Source organism: Poecilia reticulata, linkage group LG23 (assembly GCF_000633615.1).
Source record: "Poecilia reticulata strain Guanapo linkage group LG23, Guppy_female_1.0+MT, whole genome shotgun sequence".
Taxonomy (NCBI): domain Eukaryota; kingdom Metazoa; phylum Chordata; class Actinopteri; order Cyprinodontiformes; family Poeciliidae; genus Poecilia; species Poecilia reticulata.
The window spans coordinates 13,851,283-13,874,039 of NC_024353.1; the positions used below are offsets into that span (position 1 = coordinate 13,851,283).

The window sequence follows — 22,757 nt, forward strand, 5'->3', positions numbered from 1 at the left end:
AACAAAACCAGTTGGGGAGTTGAAGGTGCAAATTGACATGTTCCTAGCATTACGACACTCTGAACATGTCATCTGATGGTAGTGATGATGCACTGTTTTTTTTATCAAGTCCAATGTCAGCACATTGATGCATAAAATAAAGTTAAATATAGAATAAATACTGGCCTAATGTAGTAATAATAGTCTCCTATTTGTGTGAACTGATTTCCAGTTGTTCTTGGATATTAATAATGTATAATAAGCAGATATTTGCTTGCTATTAGCCAGGGTATCTGCTGAGGAAACCTCCCTACAGTTGGTTTCTTGACTACAGACATGCTACTTATAGCTAAGCAGCTGTAGTTTTGAAAGAACATTGCTTTATTAAGGTTGGTTCTTCTTTCTTTTCTCCATGATTCTTTGTGCTACTTACCAATGGAAGCATTTCCATAACGTGGAATTTTTTCCTTCTCATTATTGGGAAAAGACTGGGAGCTATCTTTCATCCAGCTAACGGCTACCTAGCTAGCATCTTATTAAAATGATTTTAAGCGGTAAAACGAGTAGCAGAAGGTTTTAATGGTATTAAAACTTTGATATACTTTTAACACCATACCTAACTTCTAGGAAACATGACAAGTTTCAACAATCAGTCGCAAAATGAGCACCTGCTTGTTGTTCTGTTCATCTGTGCATCCGTACTGTACATTTGCATGTCAACATGTCATGGACAAAAAGGGATTATCCAATGAAAAAGCAGAACTAGAATATCCTGAAGAATGTCATTACTGATTGTTAATATTGTTGCTGCTCTGTGACGCACAGCAGCCAGCAGATCTAAAAAAAAAAATACTGTGAAAAATAATACTATGCAAATTGGAAAAGAGTGACCGCTGTGTATTCTAAGTCTTTATTTTTCCCTCAGGAATGGGTTATACAGGAATGGGTTCAGATGGTGGCATATGAGAATCACACCTTTATATTAAAGCACTGAAGAAAGCGACCTTGTCATGCATCCTGTTAGAGCATCCTCCTCATGCTTATCTCACTAACCTTTGAGTTTTATTACCAGCCAAGTGCAGTTGGCATTTTAGTTTCATCATTTCCCTATGACTTTGGCCATATTTGCCAGTCAAATTGGTGTTTTTCTGTGTAGGAGGAGCTCCCAGTTGAATCAGTATCTCTGTGGCCGTGCTTTGCATAGACAAAGTCCACCTCCAAACAGACTAAAGCCTTCTATGTCTTTCTGCTGCAGCTGTCAGATCAGATGTACTTTGTTGTGGTCTAATTTTGCACAGCGAGAATCTAAAAGAACGCATAGTGTCTGACACTTAAACTCTGACCTTTCGTTTTTGGTCAGCATCCTGTTGACCGGTGAGGATCCCAGGCAAGAAGAGGAGAAAGAAAACGAGCTAGATGCAAGCGCAGCAGACATGAGCCGGCATAAGGTTAGTAACGGAGAGGAAGTCCTTTAATACGTGGGGGAAAAGAGTTTCCTCTCTTCTCTTCAGCACCAGCCTGCTGCTGCTTCCTCTTCTCCTTTTTGACAGTCAGTCTCTGTTTGGCCCCTGTTTTTTTTTTTTTTTTTTKTTTGTTACGATGAAAAGACTCATTTGAGATCACAAAGTAAAAGTAGCTCTGAGCTTGGCAAAGATGTTTAAATCAAGATGGTTTCCAGCTTTACTGAAACCTCTTCCCAAGTATGTGAAGTAATTATCACTATAAATGACTTATCAGCATCAATGTTGAGAATTTTTTTTGTTCGTTTTGGTCTCTAGTTTACTTTTGTTTCAGGTTTTTAAACAGCGTGTCAAATGTGTTTATGAAGGACAATAAATGAATTGTAGCCACTTTAAAGTGATAAACGGAAATATTTCCTTGACGAGCAGATAATTAACATTTTTGCTTTGAAAGCTCTACTTATTCAAAAAGTCTGTTGTTTCTTGTCCCCTAATTAATCTTCTGAGACGGTGTAATTTTCTTAATGCAGTATGTGGTTTTGCTGATTGTCTGTTCTTCATTAAAATTATAGTTGTGCATTATTACAAAATCAGAAATTGATAAAAAATAATTTATTACAGTGAAACATTCTTATAAAATCCAGGTGGTACTTCTATGATTACATTTTTGCACACAATAAAACGACAACAACTACAGGGATTCAATATATTTTTAAAGAAATTGTATTTATGATGATTTTTGGCTCTTCTGAAGCTGGTAGTTATATTGATCCTTGTTTGCTGCTGATGTTTTGTGCCTGCAAGTTTCACATAGTGCTGCCACATTAGTCGCTTTGTGTAGGTGAAAGGTGAGACTCCTATGCAAATAGAAAGGCTTGTTGCCTGGATTTTGCAGATGCTGGTGAGGGAGTTCTGTCATTTATTTCAGGTGTGATTGAGCAGGGATGTGTCTAATTGTTGTGGAATGGTAGCGCTTGAGTTTTGGACCCGGATCCCCTGATCTAAAAGACCTTTCAGGGTGCCTAAACACTTTGCAAGTGCTCGTGTCTGAAAGAGCAGGAGATTCTTAAAGAAACAAAGGACCAATTTCAAGGCGTCGACTTTTAAGTCATGAATGATGTACAGCATTTCCATAACAACTCAAGGTAACATAGTTACTTGATTATGGTATAAAGTACATAATACCGCCTCAAAGATCACAGCACCCCTTGGTGATCCAACCCAAAAGGAATATCAAAGTATTTTTTATCTTTTGACATTTGACCTACCCTCAGACTTTATTTAATATATTTATAACGATATTGGTAGAGGTGAGAATTTTTGCGCCAGAAACCAGCATGAACAAACATTTTACATCATTTTTGTTAGATTTAATTGGGGAAAATTGGCTCCATTTGTCTAATTTTGTTCAGTGAGTAAACAACCGTGATGATCTGCTCTTGTTGGTGTTCTATACCTGCTTGCTCCAGGTCACGGCTGTGTGTAGATTAGATCCTAATCCAGTAATCAACTGATAAAATGTAGGATAGTCAGTTAAGTGTGAATGCAAAAAGGAATGTTTTTCTAAGTACAAGTCAACTGAGTAGTTTTCTGGACTTACTTCTATGTTGAAGAGTGCTATGGTCAGTGCTTATGTTTGGTCTGTTGATTTAATTAAAATAAGACTTGATTTCTGGGTTCCAAGTGGCCGATCAGGCTGGAAATCATTCAGTTCTCGACACCAGCCAGACTCCTGGTACATTTTATTATGTGCTGTTTTTAATCCAAAATCTAAACGGACTGTAGGAAAACAAATCAACTATTGCACACTGCTAATTTATCGTCACATAAATAAGTACTAATGAATAAAAAAGTCTTTCAACTGTTGTTATAGTTAAACCGTTATGGGTCTCTTGGCAGCATTTGTTGCTTTAAGTACAAAATGGTACAAGAGTTCTCCTTTTGTTGTTTTTCAGTGAAACGTTAAAGCAAACCTGTTCACTCTAAGCTGCGTCATAACGGATATTATGTACACTCATTGCACAAGATGCCACTGCACTGATCTGAGCTCTCACCTCGCTCCCATTGTGTGAGAGCGTTCACACTGTTTTCAGCCAGTCCGCCTCCACCACTTAGTATTATGCCTGTGTCAACTTGGTACCATTTCCAGCCCGATATGCACACACTTATAAAGCTGCAGAGCTCTCTCTCTCTGTGTGTGCCTGACTTTCACATTATATAAGAAGTCAGCCTCATCTCTCTTCCACACTCTGTAAAGCTCAGATGGCATTACTCTGCCGTGGGACAGGTACACTCTGTGGTTCTTCTTTTTAATATCAAATCATGTGGAACACAAGAGAGAGGGAAAGCCTTTTTTTTTTTTTTTAAACTTTAGGGGTTTCTTTGTTTTTCTTTTCAGAGCCTTAATCGTGACCCGTCAGGAGATAAATCAGCAGCTGAGGACGGGTGAGGTTTTGTTTGTTTTTTGTCGTCACATAATTATGCTTCAGATTTGCAGTGTTGTGGTGTTTTACCTGTAAAGTGTGTTCTTTTGCAGCACAAGTCTCTTACCTGTGCTGGTAGAGGAAGAAGAGATGGTTCAGGACGATACGGCTGATGGTCGAGCTCTTCCAACCAGCGTGGCAGGTAAAAGGAGCAAACAAAACATCTAATCTGTATGAAAGCAGGATATGCAGCTGGTGTTTTGCATATACATTCTTACATATATGAGTACCTTTGACTCTTTGACTCGCTTAATGTTCTTCCAAGCGATGAACCAGCTCACAAGCAATGGGCCAAACACCTCTGAGAGCGGCTCTCCTCAGTCAGAATCACAGATCGGACCAAACAGCCAATCAGGAGGTGGAAAGAGCAGCACATCCTCTAACCTCCCCTTTTCACAGGTAAGCCATGGCATAAAATAGACTGTATAAATTGATTTATTTATTATTTTATATAGGTTTATATAGGTTTCTAAGACAGGGTTTCCGCTAGAAAACATGCTAAGCCCACTGGTAGGGCTTTGAAATGTGAAAATACAAAATTAGGAAATATGAAAATATAACTAGGTAATTATGTGTTATTGGAAGACATTATTAGCAACATCTAAACACCAACTATAAAGTCTTAAAACCTATAATAAATAAACAAACTTGGCCTTGTGGGAGGCAAGTAAAGCCTGGTGGCCCGCCAGGCTTGTAGTACACTGGGAGAAACCCTGTTCTGAGGATTTTTATTTTGTTAGTTTTAGGCCTGAAAAACTGGAAATTGGAGATCAGTTCTCAACCTTTTATAACAAGCATCACCTCTGTAAAAACACTACGAATATAGCAAAGCAACAGGATTTAAACTTTTTTTTTTTATTTAATAGAAAAATGAGAAATGGCGTCTTCATCCACTTGCACTATATTTGAATACAGTGATGTGAAATTATTTGCCTCCTTGCAAATCTATTTTTCGCTCTTTTGTGACTGTTGTGTTTCAGATCATTTTTTCACATCTCACAATCTGTCCCTGTTAGCTAAAAACTGCTTTTGCAACTGTTGGTTGCAACAACTTTAATTAAATGGCAATAAATCTTTTAGATTAGTGTGGAAGAATCTAGCAAATGCCTCACCCCTCTTTTTTGTAGAAATATTTTGATTCAACCGAGTTGGAGGGAATTCAACCAGGAACAGCCTGAATAAAGCATCAAAATCCAAATCTAATCCAATGGAAGTTCTGGATTAGTCAAGTTTTAGAATAGCTCAAAAAATAAGAATTAATGTTTTAGAGTGGACCAGTCAGAGAGGGATTTTCTAGTGCTTAGTCTGTTGCATAGCATAAGCTGACTTAACATTAAGGGCACAAACTAATATTCACAAAGAACTTTGGAGTCCTGAAGTTGATGTTTTTTTGGTGCATGTCAGACGGTCGTGTGTTCATTTTTACCAGGAATGGTTTTGACCTTTGAACTGTACAGTGAGTTCCATTGTAGCCCGATCCTTATTGTTGAACCATGAAATGTGACTGAATTTCAGAAAATTAAGGTTTACAGTGCTGCAGTCTGTTGTGTGTTGTTTTGTGACCTTCTGGTTGAATTGTTGATATGCTCTTGGAATAGTTTTGGTAGGTGAGCTACTCATGAAATGGTTTTGTTTTATTTTTCCCCTTGAAGATATAGGCTTTACCTGTGGTTCCGTGGAGTCCTAGGTTATAGGTCTCTTAAGCCTGGGTGTAGCTTGTAAAATTGAACGCAAAAATCTAGTTTTCTGGTTAACCCATATAGGGCAATCCTGGCTTCTTGGTTTCTGTCTGAAGCTAGGGTGCTGGAAAAGCTTATTGTTGTAGCTGCATATGCTTGATAACTCCTCATCAACCAGTTAGCTTTGTGTTTAGTAAGACTGATATCAAGAAGCTGCTCTTTGAGTCATTAAGTGCAAACAAATTACCATCATTAGAACATGCTCCAAAATATTACGACCTTTTTCAGCAGTCTCCTTAAACAACCTGAAATGTTGAGTGAAGATTGTAACATGTAGATAAAATTCCTCCACCCACAACAAGACTCTACGTTGGTGTATTGCAGCCTGAACATGTAAACTGGAAAAAGTTGTTGTCTTTCCAGTTTTGCATGTGTACGACCGTGTGAGCCTATCGAAGAGAGGGAGGGAAGAACGGAGCAGTTTGATTTTTATCTCCAATAAGGAGAGGCTCATTCTAAATAATAGTCTTGTCGATTGTTCTAACGGAAGGAGGAAGGAGTAAAAAGACAAATTAAAAAGACGGGAATTGACAGTAAAGAGTTGTCTGAAATGGAGGGGCCAGAGCAGAAAATGCAAAAAAAGGAGGAAGAGACGGAATGTTTTGTACAAACTTTGCAGAATCTGGCACACATCATGGATGCTGCTGAGAAGAAGCATATCCAGGATGAACCAAGTGAGATCAGCCTGGCCCCTAGGAGACGATGTAAGTCAGATGCATTCATTGAAAGCTCCTGAATATAAAGTCATTTCACACTTTAAAGTGAATTCAGTTGTTCAAGTTTTGTGTGGTCTAAAACATTTACCGGCTCGTTTTCTAGCGGATTCATCCATGACCTCTGACTCCAACGATGTTTTCAAAGACGACAGGAACAGGTAAGATACCAGACACTTATGGCCCTTTTTTTTTTTTAAAACGAGTCCTGAACTATTTAAGGAATGATTCTCTCAAACTCTTTCTTTAGCTCATCACCTACTGATAAGGAGATTGAGGTAACCAGAGCAACTAACTTTGGAATATGTGAAGAATTTGTTTGCTTTGGGCGGCTAATTTAGGAATAAGATAGCCATTTAGATAGCTTTTATGAAAATGTCTGCAGTGCAATGTGTTTTACTTTTCCAGGCAGAGTTCCAGCGCCTCGCACTGGGATTCAAATGTGACATGTTCACCCTGGAGAAAAGGCTCCGATTGGAGGAGAGGTCGCGTGACCTCGCAGAAGAAAATGTTCGCAGAGAAGTATCCAGCTGCCAAGGCTTGTTGCAGGTCCAAATTTGAACCTTTAACTCTTCACTTCTTAGAGAATAGTTACCCTGCATGTTTTCTCTTCCCCTGTTTCAGTACAACTGAGCCAAACGTTGGATTATTTCCAGAAGCTTAAATGAATGTTGAATTAATTTAATCTTCTAAATCAGCTGATTTGTGGTATTTCTGGCCCTTAAAAATATATATTAAAAAAAAAAGATGAAATACTGCTGATGGCTTGACGATATCTAGTGGGAATGTGGAGTTGTTTGGCGATGTGAATTGCTGAATCTTCTGCTAAATGCATTTGCATTTATGTCCTATTTTCATTTCACCTCACTTTTCCCTCCTAGGCTCTCACTCCTTTGTGTGAAGATGACAGCCAGTCGATGGAGATCATCCAGAGGCTCCAGAAAAACTTGGATATTCTCATCCAGTCCATGACCAGAGTGTCCAGTCGCTCTGAAATGCTTGGAGCTATTCACCAGGTCAGATGAAAACGCCTGCAGCAACACTAGAATTTTTCTTTTTGTTTCCATTTTATTTCTGACATTGACAAAAACTGCCACTTTGTCTGGACGACAGGAGAATCGTATTGGTAAAGCGGTGGAGGTGATGATCCAGCACGTTGAGAACCTGAGGAGGACGTACACGAAAGAACACGCTGAGCTCCTCGAGCTGAGAGAGGCGCACATGCAGAGTGAGAGATCGTTCGGCTCACAAACACAAAAAGGTTTTGGAGCCTCGCAAATAAAACTTTTCAAATTAACTTTCTTACCCTTTTAACCAATTTTTAAATGTTTTTTTTTTTTTTTTTTTTTTTATGACAGATGATTTCCGTGGCAAGAAGCCGCCATCTAAATACATGGTTTGTTACGTGTGGATCTGAATGACTAGAATTAAGTGTGATTTCTTTTTTTTTTTCCTGGCTCTGATGAGTTTTGTTTTTTTCTTTTCAAAGCAGGAAAGATCCAGAAGAGTCAGCATGGGGGGTCCTGTTGGAGCCTTTCACTTTGACATGGTAAGAATCACTACATGTCAGTAATATACACTTAGATTCATCTTCCTGGGTGTTAATTTCTCAAAGATGGATGAGATTCAAACAAATATAAAACAAGTTCAGCAAAAACTTAGATTATGCTGAGGAACATTGTCTAACACATATTTAGTTAATGTTTCCAAAACATGTCTACTATCAAAAACCTTTCCACATTTTGTCATAGCACAACTACACACTTGAATATAGTTTTTACTCGTCATATGTGACACATCAACACACAGCAAAGGATAATCGAGAAGCAAAAGAAAAAAAATTTTTATTTGTAAAAAAAAAAAAAGTAAGATTAAAAAAACATTCCAAGTCAGAAGCAAACACTGGCTTTTTGCTTACCTCTCGACCATAAAAGGATGATATGTGGAATACACACATTTCAGATTTTTATTTCTTAAATTGTTTGAAAACTGTCACTTTTCTCAATTTCACTTTTGGAATACATAGTTGTGTTCCATCACAGAAAATTGCAAAAAAAAATAAAAATAAATAAATAGATAAAAGGAAGTGCAGTTTGTTGTGTGATGAAATGAAAAAAGAAAAGAGGATGTGAATATCTTTGCAACATATTTTGACTCATGACCGTTTTCAGAATAAGATCAGATGTGGCGTCATAATTTAGGAGGTGGCTTGAATCTGGGGAACACTTTTAACAAACAAGAACCCAAATATAAAGGTTGTCTGGTTAATTTGTGGTTAAACTACAAACACATGCAAAACACAATCTTGTCCTCGTGAAGCGGTTTGGAAAATTGGACCTATTTTAACAGTTATGATGATCATTGTTCTAATTTGTTTAAGACAAAAGTTTTGTTTTTTTCTGTTACAGTCCAGAATGGGTCAAGATGGCCCAGAGAGTGAAGTAGAGAGGTTAACCAGAAGATCCCCATGGTAAGTAGTAAAAAAAAAAAAAAAAAACTACTCTCCATGCATTATGGAAAACACTGAGTAAATATTGAGGAAAATGTCATTGCATTGATTCAAAGTGGACTTCTTCAGTTGTCCGTTCCTTTTGTTATTGGCGGTTTTACTCTTCTCCACGTCTCCACGGTGTACTGTTACTTGGAGGGTTGTTTTTATTATGCCCCTATGTGATAACGATGGTTTCCAGGAATGTGCCAGGGAAGAGCATGGCACGGCCGCCGCTAAAACGGTTTGTTAGCTCTGCGGCCTGGGTTGACACCGAAGACCCCCCTGACATGACCAAGGGGTAAGGAGATGGACGTCGCTCTGGCTGTGTCACCTCGGTGTTTTCAAAGCAAACCCTCATGCATAAAGATGGATGTTAGCTTTTAGCTAAGAAACACGATGAGATCGGCTTTTTTTATTTTCTGAGAGGATGAGGAAGGGTGTTTTCATTTTGAGTGTGCAGGCCAAATAGTTGAACAAAAAAAAAACTGAAGTTGATCAGAAACACAGAAAAAACCCCAGCAATGACACTAAACCGCATGACAGCCATCTTTTATGCATGAAGTCCTTTGCATGAGGAAGTGTCTGTGGAAATCGGCTGTTTTAATGGTCTGTGCTGCTGCTGCAAACCCACTAAGACCTGAGCTGCTGTTTTGTGCACAGAGACGGGTCTTAATTGGTTGATGACACCATCCAATACGCTGTCCAATATTTGTTTACCAAAATTACTATTTGATGTATGTAAAGGTGTGAAATTGCTTTATGGTTTAATGCTCTGGTTTTGAAACGTCCACATCGCCTTTTACAAATGTTAATACCCCTTGAATTTTTCTCATATTTTGTCACTTTATAACTTCATAAACTTCCCTGCATCCATTTGACGTTTGATGCAATGAGAAGTGACACATCAAGCATGTGGAAGAAAACGAAGAAAACATTTATACAAGTTTTTATAACAACTGATGTTAATATAGTTACTTGATATTAACATCAGTTAATATGTTAATATCAAGGCTGAGTTTTTTAATAAAAAAAAACTCAGCCAGAGTTTCAATCATTTCAATCAAACCGTATGTTTCAGTGGCCCAAAGTTCTGATTTAAATCCAATTAGACAATCTGCGTCAAGATTTTAAAATTGTTTACTGATGTTTTGCAAAAATGATCAAAATCTTTGAGACAAAGTAAATGGCTCAGTTTGCTGTAATGTCAGTGAAATGGATTTTTGCAAAGAATTTGCTGAATACTAACGATAATTTTGTAAAGTTCAAGGGATATAAACATTTTTCAAACCGTTGTAATTTGCTTGACTTGAAATGCATTCATATTTTTGCTAAAATGTAAATTGTCTTTATTCTTGTTTTTTAAAAGAAATGTAACTTGGTGTCTATCTTACCAGTTTTACCAGCTTTTTTTTTTTTGGTGCTTTTTTTTTTTCTTTGGTGCTTTACATGCATGACAACTGTCTGCTCACCAAACGTTGTGGTTTTGTAGCCTCACTGTTCTGAACACCGTTTCTTTGTGAACGCATGCCCGTGCATGCCCACAGGCCGTCCTGCAGCAGCGCAGACTGCCAGTCGGACGACGAGCCGAAGGAGGCGGTGGTGGAGGAAAGGAGGAGGCCCAGCCTCACTGAGAAACTCGCCTCTCTCCTTCTGCCCCAGAAGACGTTAGTGAAACCAAAAGAACATCAGCAGCTTCCTGCAGCACTACTGTCTGCGAGCCAAATGTAAAAGCACAGTGAAAGAGTTGATCACTTGGCTTCAGTGAGGTTCCTGTGGTCCTCACCTGTGGTGGCCTTTGTTTAATAAATGCAAACCACCAATAGAGTAATGACTGCCAGCTCAAATAAGTTATTTTATGCACAACTATCATGTTGACAGCAGATGCTTATTGCTTCACCAGCAGTTTGCCTGAGTCGTTACCTGAAATCGCAATAATTTGGCAAAAAAAAAGATCTTCATAAATTTGTCTTAAAGTTGAAAGGAACTTGAGGAACCTCCTAAGTGATGAAACTGTTTCTTTTAATGGGATAAAGTTGGGCCAACTTCTTTACTTTCTGCAGCTTTCTGTTAACTTTACTTTACTTTTTTGAGTTGAGATGAATGTGACAAATGAGTTGACTTGTGACTTCTGCATGAGGCTGGAGCTCAGACTGTTTTTGTAAAGCATCTATTCCATGTTAAACCTCGCCAACCTTTTTCTGTCCTTAATATTAAATTCATTCATGTGTTTTAACAATTTCTGTGCAAGCTGTTTTGTTGTTTTTTTGTGGTTGAACCTAATCTACTGTGGGGGCAAGTGTCTATCCTGTGCACGCAAGCAAATAATGAGCTTTTTTTTTTATCTGTCATTTCTTTTCTTCCTTACAAATAACTCAGGAGTCAGGATGAACTGTTTGTCATGCTGTAAGTGCAGAGCGTCTGTCAAGTTTCTTCTCCAACCCACTTACCAATCAGACCACTTTAGAGCTTTGCACAGCTTTTGCATTCTGTTCATTATGATATAAATGCTTGTCTATCTTTAAAACGGCAAAACTGGTGGCTTCCAACATCAGATCTAACTTCAGATTTAATTTAATTTACTGCTTGTTGTTCATCGCACAATTTACCATAAATGAAAGGGATGTTTCCTGAAACATCTTGTGGTGACTTTACCTCCATCCCGATTCATTTTTGTTAAGTTGACTCACTTGCTTTACAGTTTCCTCTCTGGTTAACCATCCTTCATAGACTAGCTTCAGGTGATCATTGACTAACATTTCTTTCTTGCTCCTTCAGTCCAAGTCCTTCGTCCAGCCCCACAACTACAGATCCAGGAATTCCTCAGTTCGTTTCCCAAAACCTGACCAGTTCCAAGGCCTCGGCCGCAGCAGTGGCCAGAGGAAACAGAGGGCTCTGGCTGTGGTTGGCTATTGTGGTGGTGTTGGCAGGTAAACATGTCTGCTTCTACTAAAAGTTATATACATGTCTTATTAGAGGGTGAAATGAGCAGAAGAAGAAACCAATTTTCTGGCCACAATATGTAGTTTCTATTTTCTTTTGTTCCACCACAAGCAATCAGATATGAGCATATAGGACATCCTTTTTTTATTCTAGGGTTTTATATATCTGGATGTAATAAAAACACTTTGATGTGCAAGCAGTTCAACCTTTCAGGCAACTTGAAATTTTGTGATGCTGCTTTTCACATGACCAACTTGAATTAAACTCTGCTCTCCCCGACTCCTTTAAAGCTGGGGAATGTAACTTTATGAAAAAATGTCCTCTAACTTATTTGTTAAAACTGTTACTATGTCACGACAATTTGATACGAGACAATTTGTGAAAAAAAAAAAATCAAGCTTTTTCGCCTTCTCTCTGAGCTACTGCTGCCCTTTGAAGAAATTCACAGCTCCCGGTCAGAAACAACCAATCAGAACCAGTCATGCTCATGTAGCAGCTGCTCAATGTTCTAATGGTGGAGAAACAACTTGCTGTCCCAGGAAAACTGTTTATTCTTAGTTGTAATTAAAGAGCTTGATGACTGCTGTGTTTTTGTGTTTGCCAAAATAAGTCACTTTAACCTACCTGAAGGAATTTTAGTGCATTTCTTCCTTTGAATCTCCTTAAACTCCCAAGTTTTTACTGTGTTTTTCATCTGTTCGTCAACCTTATACATTAATGGGCTAAAATGCCTATCCTGAAATATAAAATGCGTCTTCCCCTCCAAAGCCTTACCTCCCACTTTGTGCTACCTGCAGGCCTTCTTGCACTCCTGTTCAGTTTGGTGACGCAGCCAGCAGTCGACGCAGCGCCGGTGGGGACAGGAGACTCTTGGATGACCATCCAGCAGCTCCTGTGGCCTTACACTGGGCTCCGGCATAACGGACAGCCACCTGTGTAGACGGTGTACCGTGAGGCAGGTGGTTCTTGAGCCTCTCAACCTCTCTGCAGTACGTCTCCTCGCACCAGCCTGGCGACGACGGACAGTTTGCCACTCCTGAGCAGAGACTGTTGGGACATTTACTGGTGCCTGAATCTTCCTGAATCATTAACAGTACAGGCCAGGCCTTGAGGCTGGGAGGAGGGTCAACTCTATAGATTTTTTTTTTTTTTTATGTATCTGATCATGTTTGCTAATTTAGTCTGTTTCTGCTCGTCTCTGTGTTTACAGGAGAGGTTGTGCTGACTAGTGTTTTTACCACTAGACAACCTGAAAACATGAAGGTTTTGATCAGTACTGCTGGAAACGGCTGATCATGACGTTAACGCATTCAGTTAAATCATGATGTGTCAAAAAGAGCTGGCATAGCGCTGACCAATTATGTCACACTGAGGAATGATGGCACAAGTGTGTTGAAGCACATTTCATTTGCTTAAAGTTAAGAAAACTACAAATGTTTTAATAGTTTTTTTATTTAACTTTCTGGTAACAGAACATAACAGTTGACTTAGCTATATTGTTCATATAAGCTGAAGTCTACAAACACTGGCTATGAGTTTATTTTGTTTGAAATGTATACGATTATTAGCTTTGAGAGGAGACCTTACTTCAAAGCTAAACATCACCAGGTACATACTGATATTGTAATTGTTATTGATTAAGACAAACGTTTTTTTCTTCTTTTTCCTTTTTAAGTTTGAACACCAACTTAATTTGTTTTTTCTCAATTTCTTTCTGTGGCTCCCACAGTTTTTAATTGAATACACTTTTGTATGTCCCAAAGAGGATGCATGGATCTTTGCACAAATAAAGTAGCCTATTCTGCAACAAAATGCATCCCAGCGTAAATTTAATCCATCCTCAAAGACGCTCGCACACCTGGATTATGGAATTAATAATGTGCTACTTCGGTTGTTTTGGTCTATTTTAATATCTCTTCTTTCCTCCCAGCTGAAATACCATGCAGTAGTATTAACGCCATGCAAACTGCTGTCCCTTGTCGCATGGCAACAAAATTCTTCAACGGATTTTATCTGGATTTTACATGACTGATGCAAATTTGTCCACAAGTGTGAAGGAAGGTGATATGTTTTTACAAACAAAAATCTCAAAATGGTGGTTTTCATTTAAATTCAATCTCCCAAATGTATATTTTGTAGATTTTATAGTTTTGTTTTTTTTTCAAAGTTAATCTTAACTATCTTCCCTGCTCCAACTAAAGCGACACAACTGCACTGCTCACCACTGCAGCAACTGAAGCAGTGCTGTGGCCAGGATGGTGTGCGGTGGTTATTTAATGCCACGGAGTTTTGACTATAGGAACAAAAAGTACATTTTGGTCTCATCAAACCAGAACACCATGCTTTCTTTGTCCTCTCTAGAGCTCGTGGCAAACTTATTGGCAGACTTCTTAGTTTTCTCACAACTCTTCCATAAAAGCCGCCTTTACCCAGTGCATGACTGACTGTTTTCCTGTGGACAGATTCTCTTTCTGAGCTGTGTCCATGCAGCTCCTCCAGTTATGGACCTCAAGGTTGCTCTTCTCTGAAAAATTATCTCTTTGCCCTTTTTTGGCCATTTCTGGGTATTGTTGCCATATTCAGTTGATGGGTTTAAGCTGTGCTTTGTAAGATGTTCATATCTTATGAAGTTTTTTTTTATAACTAAACATCTCAACAACTTTATCCCTGACCTGTTGTGTTTCTAGCACAAATTTGTTCGTTGTTTCACAATGATGCACTTCTTTGTTTTGGTCTACTTCAGGTGGAAAAGCTCAAGGAGCATGAATACTTTTACAGGGCAGTGTATTGACCAACACGCCAATAATTTTCAACATGGAGCCAGCTTTTTAATGCGCTTCCCTATTTGAAAAAGGATATCCCTTTTCCCCCTCATGTCGATATAAACGGCAGATAATTGTAGCACCAAAGCAGAAGTTACTAAACTGAACCAGACGTGTTGCTGGTAATAATTTGCATGAGCACAATTTAGTGATGCAGTGTTGGTGTGCTGAAGAGCTCTGAATGTCCCATTCGACATTCCACAAGGTCCACGAGAAGCAACAAGCAAGTGTAAAGAGGAACATCTGGACATGTTTCTGTGGTGGGGTCCTGAAACATGGCTTTGAAAGGGGGGAAGAAATCTTAGTTTAAAATGTTCTAATGTAGCCGAATTTATTCCGCAGTTCCTTCTTTGCACTCTGATGACAAACGAGCTGTAAACACTGAGCCACGCAATTAAATCCTGATGCAACTTGTGGTTCTTAAAAAAAAATTTAAAAAAGGCGGGGGGGGTTGACATATTTGTTGAAGATCAGCAGTTGTCATCAGATTTTTTTAAGTTTGTTTTGGAGATTTGTTTTTAATTTTCCTATTTGTGGACTTTTTTGGGAAAGGATGGGTTAGCCTGGGATTTGGCTTAAATTGAATTTTGAATTATTTCTGATTTCTCCCAAATACACAACCAGGTTTAATTATGACATTTGGGTAACAACCCAAATTAAACTAAAAACTTTTAGAAAAAACAAAATAAAGTCAAGGATTTGGGGAGAGTTTATGTTTGAGAACAAATCTAAGTTGAGGGAAGAAGTTACTGGGTGGATAATTGGATTGAGACGTGCAACAAAAACAAATGTCTTTTGGAGTAAAATTTTATTCCAAAATATTTTGTCTAGAAGTAGCAACGGATCAAAGTGCTACCTACATAAAACAAGCATGTTATGGTGTTTGTCGCATCTAATTCTTATTTATGGCATGTAAATAAGTTCCATCCATTTTTTTAAAAACATTTGGTTGTTGCAAAGTCGTTATCCTCCAGTAGATGGCGCCATTTACCTATTCTCTGCGCTCTCAGCCCCTACCTCAGTTCTTGAATGAAAGGACTATTCGTGTGTGAAAGTGGAGGACAAAAAAAAATATTGGCTTAGAGGCCACTATCCAGGTACCAAGGATATTTAAATTGAGATTTCTCTCTATAAATATGTCAGTTATTTAAGATAAACCAGTGGAGTGTTTTGATGCAGGAAGGATTTGGGTACTTCACAAAATAGACAGGATTATGAGGAAACGAATATCATCTGGATAGAGATATCCACTTGATCTAAGGCCAAAGGTCAACCCCAAATTGGGGTTGTTATAAAACTCACCTGTACTCTCCTGCTGTTGGAGAGCTGGTTGTTCTTTCGCGTTCATCAATGAATTAGGTAAAACCTATAAAGGGAGCAAGGATGTTCTGGGTTTCTCAAACCTTTATGGAATACTCAGTCATTGCACAATCATCAAATTACATAACATTTAGAGTGGAAATGTCTTGAATCACAAAAACATATCCGGCAGACGGTTTCATTGGGGTAAAGAAAGACAAACTGGTCTGTCACTTTATGACGGGGAGCAACAGGTGACATGATCATTCTAGACAGATCACCAAGACCTAGAAACAAGCAAGGAAGTTTATGTGTAACCTGCCCAGTTCCTTGGCAGGTCTTTCTTTTATTTCCCCAGTGTGTCTGCTCACAATCAACATGAAACTGTTCATTCAGACAATCTCCTAATGTCACCAGAAGTCCTTGTTGTGCACAGAACCTACTCTGAATGGCACTAGAATGAAACAAGCTGTCCAGCAGAGTATTTTTGTATGTTATCAAAGCATTCCTGACAGGTACACCGAGTAAGCATGCTGAGGAATGGGTATGATTTCTCTCAAACACGCACTACTTTGGCAATAACTATCTAAGCTGTAACACTTTGGCCAGTCTGTGAAACAATGCTAGAATTGTGTACATTTTGTACAAACGGCAGGTATAAGCCTTCTCAATTGTACAAAAGAACCCCAGAAACCAAGGCTTTCAGCAAATATAATTACAGTTACTACCGATCCTATATATTCTCTCATTCTTTACTGGCATTCCTTTTAATGAGACTGGACAAAAATAATTAAACGCTCCAAATTGTTGACCAAACATTGGTTTCATTTCATCAAGAAAGTCCGCTTTTTGCAAGGTCCAGCTCAAAATCGCTAAAAGCGGGATTAGCATTGCCAAACGCCATCTCTCTGTCCTTCTTCAGGTCCAGATGTCCACTTCGTCGCTTGATCTAAACAGGATGCAGAAGTTCAGTATCTCATAAGAGCGTGGGTGTAATTTTTCTCTGTGCAGCAGTACTCACTCTGCCTGTAAACATTTTGATGAAATGGTAAATGGTTGTGTCCTCCTTCTTTAAGATAAGCCTCGGCTCCACTTTGAGTTTGCAACCTCCTTGAACGCACAAAAACAGACAAATGAGCATCACAAAGTCTCGGTAAGAGATAAAAGTTGACTTAAGAGAAAGATCAATTTGCCTGTCAAGACGCTGACGACCAGTCCTACGCCGATTGCTGTGATGGTTCCCAATGGACTGAAGTACAGATAGGACAGAGAGTACAAGTCGGTCAGCACGGACCTGGTGAGAGAACATTTCACGTAAGTGTTATGAAAGTAAGTTAAGCCAAACTGGAGAGTCAGAGACCAATATTTTCAAACACCTACTTGTCACCATGGTGGACTGGGGCCACTGATGTGAAGTTCTGGATTGGTAAAGTGCTGGAGGTAAAATTCGAGCCATGGGCCGTAGTGAAATTGCATCCCTCAGTGGATAGAGGTAGAGGTTGACTCAAGGCATTGGACGGAGGGTATATCTGAGCTCCAATGCCCACCCAAAGAGATAACGCCATGCCTGACAAAAGACCTGATAAAGCTCCCTGGAAGACAGAACAATAGGGCAGCCTTTCAGAAACCAATGACGTACAGAAACCACAAGAAATCTAAGATTACATCATTTTAAAAAATGACTTCAGACCAATGGTTTACTAGAACTGTAATACCAAAAGGCTACATCTACATGAAACCAGACTTACTTTAGAGTTGGCCAGTGGACATAGAATCCCCAGCGTGAACAAGCCAAGCAAAGGGCCACCAATGATCCCAAAAATACTGACGGCTGCCTGTTTAAAACATATCAAGCAAATTGTTCTTATTATAAACCATGACACATGTCTTGGCATAATTAAACCAATGAAAACTGCTTGGGCAGATTGCTACCTGCAAGATTCCTCCCATAAAAGAGGCTAGTCCAGCCATTCCAATGCATAAAATCCCATAGAAAAAACCTGCAGACAACAATGGTAAATCCTTTCATGTCGGCGATCAAAGTTTTAAACTCCCAACTTGTTTTATTAGTAGCAATTATCCACTTACTCATTCCCTTTGATATCCAGGTCAGGCGCTTTTCCGAAAAGTTGGTGTACGGTCTTATGATGTCCTCAACTGTCACTGCGGCAAGTGCATTGATGCTGGAAGACACAGTGCTGAGGATGCAAACACATAACATATAAGACATGGAAGACAAACTCCAAGAAAGAGGCTGTAGTGAACACAAGAAAAGAAATCTGTGTATATCTGAGCTTTCAAAGATAGCTATGAACCTCAGAGATCCGCTGTAAGTTGCCGCAACAAACAGTCCAGGAAGGCCAGGATAGCCGCCCAAGATGTCCATCACTAAATATGGCATCAGCTAGGGTGTCATCAAAAGATCCATCGTCATTGGAGACTTCACACACATACACAAAGAAATCGGTTCATGCATTGATGAACCCGTACCTGATCAGGAGCAGAAATGAGTCCAGTGGTCCAGGGGTCACAACTTTTATAGACTGAGAACAGACACATTCCTGCGAACACTGAGCTCAGTAAAATGGACCAAAGCCCCAACAAGTTGATGAACAAGGCACTAGAACAAAGAGAAACATCAGATGAAAAGCTCTAATGACCCGCTCCGATGAACTTGTGCCTTTGGAGAGCAGAACTTACAGTCGGGCTTGAGTCATGCTCTTGCAGGCGATGTATCTTTGAACCTGTGCCTGGTTGATCCCATAGATGCTGAGCCAAATGAATGCCCCTCCGATAGACAGAGTCCAAAACGTGTGTCTCCTCAGCGGGTTTGGATCAAAGCTGATGGGAAAAGTAGGGAGGAGATTACTTCGGACGTTCCTGAAATTTATAGTTTGTTAATTGTCATGAACTTTTTATTAACTGTGTTTTCTAATCTCTCGGGTGCTGAATCAGGACAAATAATTTGTGAATATGTCAGTTGATATTTTTATTCAGGTTTCATAAGTACAAACGTTTATCAAAAATCATTGATCTGTTTAGCGTCTGAATATGTCGTAGTGTGAGTGGGTCCTTAGGTTTTCTGGTGCAGGATCTCGGGACTCTGCTGCTGATAAGCGGCTACGTGAATGAAAAGGCGTCTAGAGATGAGTCGGTAAACACCCTTTCTGCAACCAGGTCGGTGAATGATCCTCATGTAAAACCAGAAAACCTCAACTACACACCTAGTCAGTCAATATTTTTAAACTGTGTGGTTTATTCCCACAAAGTCAGCAAAACTCACATTATAGGTGTATAAAGGAAGCTTCTAGTAAAGATTTCGTCTTCGCTGAAGGAATCCAGCAAAGACGCTGAACTCTTGAAGTTTATACACAAACCCAGTTGAGGTGGCCAGTCTCTGAATTTGGTAGTCTGCCATACTCACTCCAGAAGATTTAGTCTTCCTCCCTGCTGTGAGTCAGAGATGATGTTGATGAATCCGCCTTGTAAGACTACAGACCGGATGATGACAGTGAGGAAACCCGCAAGCATGACACCAAGCTAAAGGGAGAAAATGACCTGTTATACATTGCCTCACAAATACATTTATGCCCTTTTTGTTGCATTACTTTGGTGTATTTTATTACGATTATACTTGATTGGCAATCACAAAGTAGCAAAACATTCTGCTGTTCATTAATCCGACCTTATGGAAAAGTATCAAGACAAAAGCAATTGGAAGTTTAAGTCTTTGTCCAAGAGTTGTGGTACAAGCAAAACCAGCAAACAATATGACACGTTGTTCTATATGTAGTCAGGTTACTTCTTTATGTGTCTTATATTATTTTAGCGGGGTGTAAAAACAAAAATGTTTTCCTTGAAAAATTCCTACCTGAATTACATCAGTCCACACCACTGCCTTTAAGCCGCCCTGCACCAATGGAAAGCACAAGCAAATTTGTAAATTAGCTGTGGATGAAGACGCATTAGGTCTAATGTAGATAGAAAAGAAGGAGGAGTGAATTTCAGCCAAAAAAAGAAAAATCGAAAAAATTTAGCAGAAAAAACAGGAACATTTCTCACTTTGAAAAGTTGAGAGAAAAACTCAGAAATGTCGAGAAAAAACGTGGAAATTTCTGAGTTTCCAAAGACAAAAATTCTCAAAAATGTCAGTCTCACATTTTCGACTTTTTGAAACTCAGAACTTTCTTAAAAACGAATGAGTCTTTTTAGCACATTTTCCACTTTTCAAATTTATAAATTTCCTTGTTCATTCTAGATCATTTCTGAGATTAATATCTTTTTATTCTCCAGAAACGTAGTCTTCTTTTTCTGTCTATAATGGCCATAATTTGACTTTTGTGACGTTCGACATTTTTTTTTTTTTTTTTACATTAACTTGCATGTTTCAATGCTCACCATTGTACAGTAAAAAGTACAGACCACTCCCGTTGAAATTACAGCGCCCCACAGATCCAAACCAGTCACTGCAGCAGGAGACAGAGAGAGAGAGAGAAAGCTTATGAAACCGCGGTCAGTCATCTGGACAAAGCCAAGAAGGGCTAAGAACAACTCATGAATCTAACCGCATACCTTGGTTCAAAGCGAGAGCCGGAGCGTAGATGACAATTCCAGTATAAAGAATCTGTAACAACAACAACAACAAAAATCCCCCGGCAGCAGGAGACAGGTTTGTGCTTTTACCCAGAGTGAGCTGTAATTACGTGCTCACTGGCCCAACACTCACTGTCTGAACAATGAAGAGCATGGTTCCCATCAGACGGGTCGCTCTGTTGAAACGCAGCTCCAGGTACTAGATGGAAACAGGCCCAAAAGAAAGAAAATATGACTTCAACATCCCAACATTCATCCTTCCAGGGATTGCAGTTGTTTTAGTTCATCCAAAGTTTTTTTTTTCTTCTTTTTTTCCCCCCTCTGTCATAACCTTGACAAATAATGAGATTTATATAAGTATAAAACAGGCTCTAATGGTGAAAATGATCAAATGTTCCAAATGGAACAGGCAGAGTGACATCGTGGGCTCCACTGAGCTTCCCCCTGTCTCCTCCCTTTTTTGTTGTTGTTATTCCGACTGGGAACTTGAAAAATCAGACATTAACATGCATGATTAGATCAAAACCCAAAATATTTGTCTGCAAAATGCAGTTTGAGACGAACAAAACTATAATTGTACTTCTGAAAAACAGTGCTTCGTTGTATTATGACATCTTAAACTTAGACAAACTTAAAAAAAGAAGCAAAATTTGTGAACAATCGAAACTTAGAGAAACTTTTACAACAACTATATTCTTCATTTATGATACACCACTCTCCTAATAAATCACATAGTGCCCCTAGTTAAATGGGTTTTTTTTTTATTAATTTGGAAGACAAAATGTCATAAAAACAGCTTAAATCTTTCCCATAATTTGATTAAATTCTATATTATATTCTGAAAACATAAAAACACAATTTCCATTTGGTTCTGAACCTTGTTCTAGTAAGCTAACATTTATAAGATGTGTTTTTTTCTTAATCATAAAACACCTTTCCCTTACAGTAGACTCTAAGTTGAATAAGAAATACCGTGACAAACATTTTTTTTTTTTTTTGGATAATTGAATTCCTGTAAGGCCTTTAAACGTGTCACTTAAGCACGCCAGGAACACGAGCGAGCCACACGGGTGACAAAAAACGACAAAACACCACAAGTTGAAACCACTCTGACCTCATACGTGCTCGTGATGCTCAGCTTGTAGAAGACCGGCAGGAAGACCTCGGAGGTTATCACCATTGTGAAGACGTAGGAGACGGCGTAAAACGCGATGCTGGCTCCGTAGCGGTACACCTGCGCACGAGTTGGAACCTGTTAGGACGGCGAAGGACGAAGCTCGTTTCTGAACACGTCCGTCCCACCTGTCTCACCTCGGCTGGGTTCCCCAGCACTGTGATGGCCGACATGAAGCTGGCAGACAGGGACATGGAGACGGGCAGGGCGGTCAGCCTGCGGCCCCCCGTCAGGAAGTCCCCGGCGCTGCGCTGTCTCCTGTCGGTCCAGGCGAAGTAGACCCCGACGGCGGCGGACACCAGCAGCATGACCGCAAAAACCACATAGTCTGCTACAGCAAAGGAACCGGCTACAGAGATCCCTGACATTCTTTTCTTTATTTCTTTTCTTTTCTTTTTTTTTTTTGTGTGTGTAAACAATCTGCTTAGAAAGCAACTCAATTCCTCCCCTGTGTTTTTTCTTTCAATTATTATTATTGAGAAACAGGCAGTCCCTCTGTGGATAAATGGAAGTCCTGGCGGCACATCACCTGCTCACTCAACACTGAGCTGAGAGCAGGACCACAGACCGAAACCTTTTATGTGAGCGAGTGTGTGAGCATGAGTAAAGGTGTGTGTGTGTGTGTGTGTGTGTGTGTGTGTGTGTGTGCGTGTGTGTGTGTGTGTGTGTGTGTGTGTGTGTGTGAGAGAGAGAGAGAGAAAGAGAGAGAGAGCTCATTGTGTAGCCAACAGGTCAAGAAATATTTGCGATATCAAAAAAATCAAAGTTCAAATATTTTCACACGAAAAAATTACCTGCGTTAATTTTTTTATGTATTTTTTCTCCCACAAGCAATGACAAAATGACACTTTTTGTGTCATTTGCGCTATTTTCGATGTGTTTTCTGCTGAAAGATGCTGCATTGTAATGTCTTATCCCGTGTAGCAGACCGCGGTGTTCCCATAGCAGCTGATAAGGAGGTCAGACGACTCAGCTAGGCGGTTGAGTAAACTTAAGATTTCTTAAGATACGTTTATGAATGATATTTTTGGAATGTGCAAGGAAAAAAAAAACTTGATTAAGCA

General features: G+C 39.3%; 2 protein-coding genes across 14 annotated transcripts in view; one reads left to right on the top strand and one right to left on the bottom strand.

The window, feature by feature from the left end:
• lrmp (lymphoid-restricted membrane protein) overlaps positions 1 to 13,617 on the top strand; it is a 34,862-nt gene extending 21,245 nt beyond the window's left edge. For 4 of the 13 annotated variants that reach the window (XM_008401256.2, XM_008401258.2, XM_017302781.1 and 1 more), the window contains exons 23-40: positions 1,340 to 1,427; positions 3,838 to 3,884; positions 3,976 to 4,064; positions 4,188 to 4,321; positions 6,281 to 6,365; positions 6,481 to 6,535; positions 6,625 to 6,652; positions 6,783 to 6,923; positions 7,256 to 7,390; positions 7,488 to 7,635; positions 7,733 to 7,770; positions 7,864 to 7,923; positions 8,783 to 8,844; positions 9,065 to 9,163; positions 10,410 to 10,589; positions 11,242 to 11,268; positions 11,641 to 11,792; positions 12,603 to 13,617. In XM_008401256.2, coding sequence (XP_008399478.1) covers positions 1,340 to 1,427; positions 3,838 to 3,884; positions 3,976 to 4,064; positions 4,188 to 4,321; positions 6,281 to 6,365; positions 6,481 to 6,535; positions 6,625 to 6,652; positions 6,783 to 6,923; positions 7,256 to 7,390; positions 7,488 to 7,635; positions 7,733 to 7,770; positions 7,864 to 7,923; positions 8,783 to 8,844; positions 9,065 to 9,163; positions 10,410 to 10,589; positions 11,242 to 11,268; positions 11,641 to 11,792; positions 12,603 to 12,745 — 1,711 coding nt within the window. In that variant the 3' untranslated portion in view covers positions 12,746 to 13,617. The remainder of the gene's footprint in view (positions 1 to 1,339; positions 1,428 to 3,837; positions 3,885 to 3,975; positions 4,065 to 4,187; positions 4,322 to 6,280; positions 6,366 to 6,480; positions 6,536 to 6,624; positions 6,653 to 6,782; positions 6,924 to 7,255; positions 7,391 to 7,487; positions 7,636 to 7,732; positions 7,771 to 7,863; positions 7,924 to 8,782; positions 8,845 to 9,064; positions 9,164 to 10,409; positions 10,590 to 11,241; positions 11,269 to 11,640; positions 11,793 to 12,602) is intronic. The other 9 variants (XM_017302786.1, XM_017302780.1, XM_017302784.1 and 6 more) reach the window with 9 other exon arrangements.
• Positions 13,618 to 15,901: 2,284 nt separating this feature from the next.
• On the bottom strand, positions 15,902 to 22,314 carry slc5a8 (solute carrier family 5 member 8). Its single transcript, XM_008401275.2, has 17 exons — positions 21,831 to 22,314; positions 21,634 to 21,753; positions 20,653 to 20,718; positions 20,499 to 20,550; positions 20,325 to 20,392; positions 19,798 to 19,836; positions 19,351 to 19,466; positions 18,627 to 18,767; positions 18,417 to 18,546; positions 18,242 to 18,330; positions 18,015 to 18,124; positions 17,859 to 17,926; positions 17,675 to 17,761; positions 17,307 to 17,518; positions 17,120 to 17,220; positions 16,948 to 17,036; positions 15,902 to 16,875 (listed from the first exon to the last, which is right to left on the bottom strand). Exons 1-17 carry the CDS (start codon positions 22,059 to 22,061, stop codon positions 16,759 to 16,761), a joined length of 1,836 nt encoding a protein of 611 aa, XP_008399497.1. The 5' UTR covers positions 22,062 to 22,314; the 3' UTR covers positions 15,902 to 16,758.
• Between the last annotated feature and the right edge of the window lie 443 nt (positions 22,315 to 22,757).

Bases quoted from the DNA above. Each gene is read 5' to 3' on its own strand.
- slc5a8 (XM_008401275.2), bottom strand. From the start codon at position 22,061: ATGTCAGGGATCTCTGTAGCCGGTTCCTTTGCTGTAGCAGACTATGTG. The intron at 21,754-21,830 runs GTGAGACAGGTG...ACTCGTGCGCAG, and splicing joins TGCTGGGGAACCCAGCCGAG to GTGTACCGCTACGGAGCCAG. The intron at 20,719-21,633 runs GTCAGAGTGGTT...GTTTCCATCTAG, and splicing joins GCATCACGAGCACGTATGAG to TACCTGGAGCTGCGTTTCAA.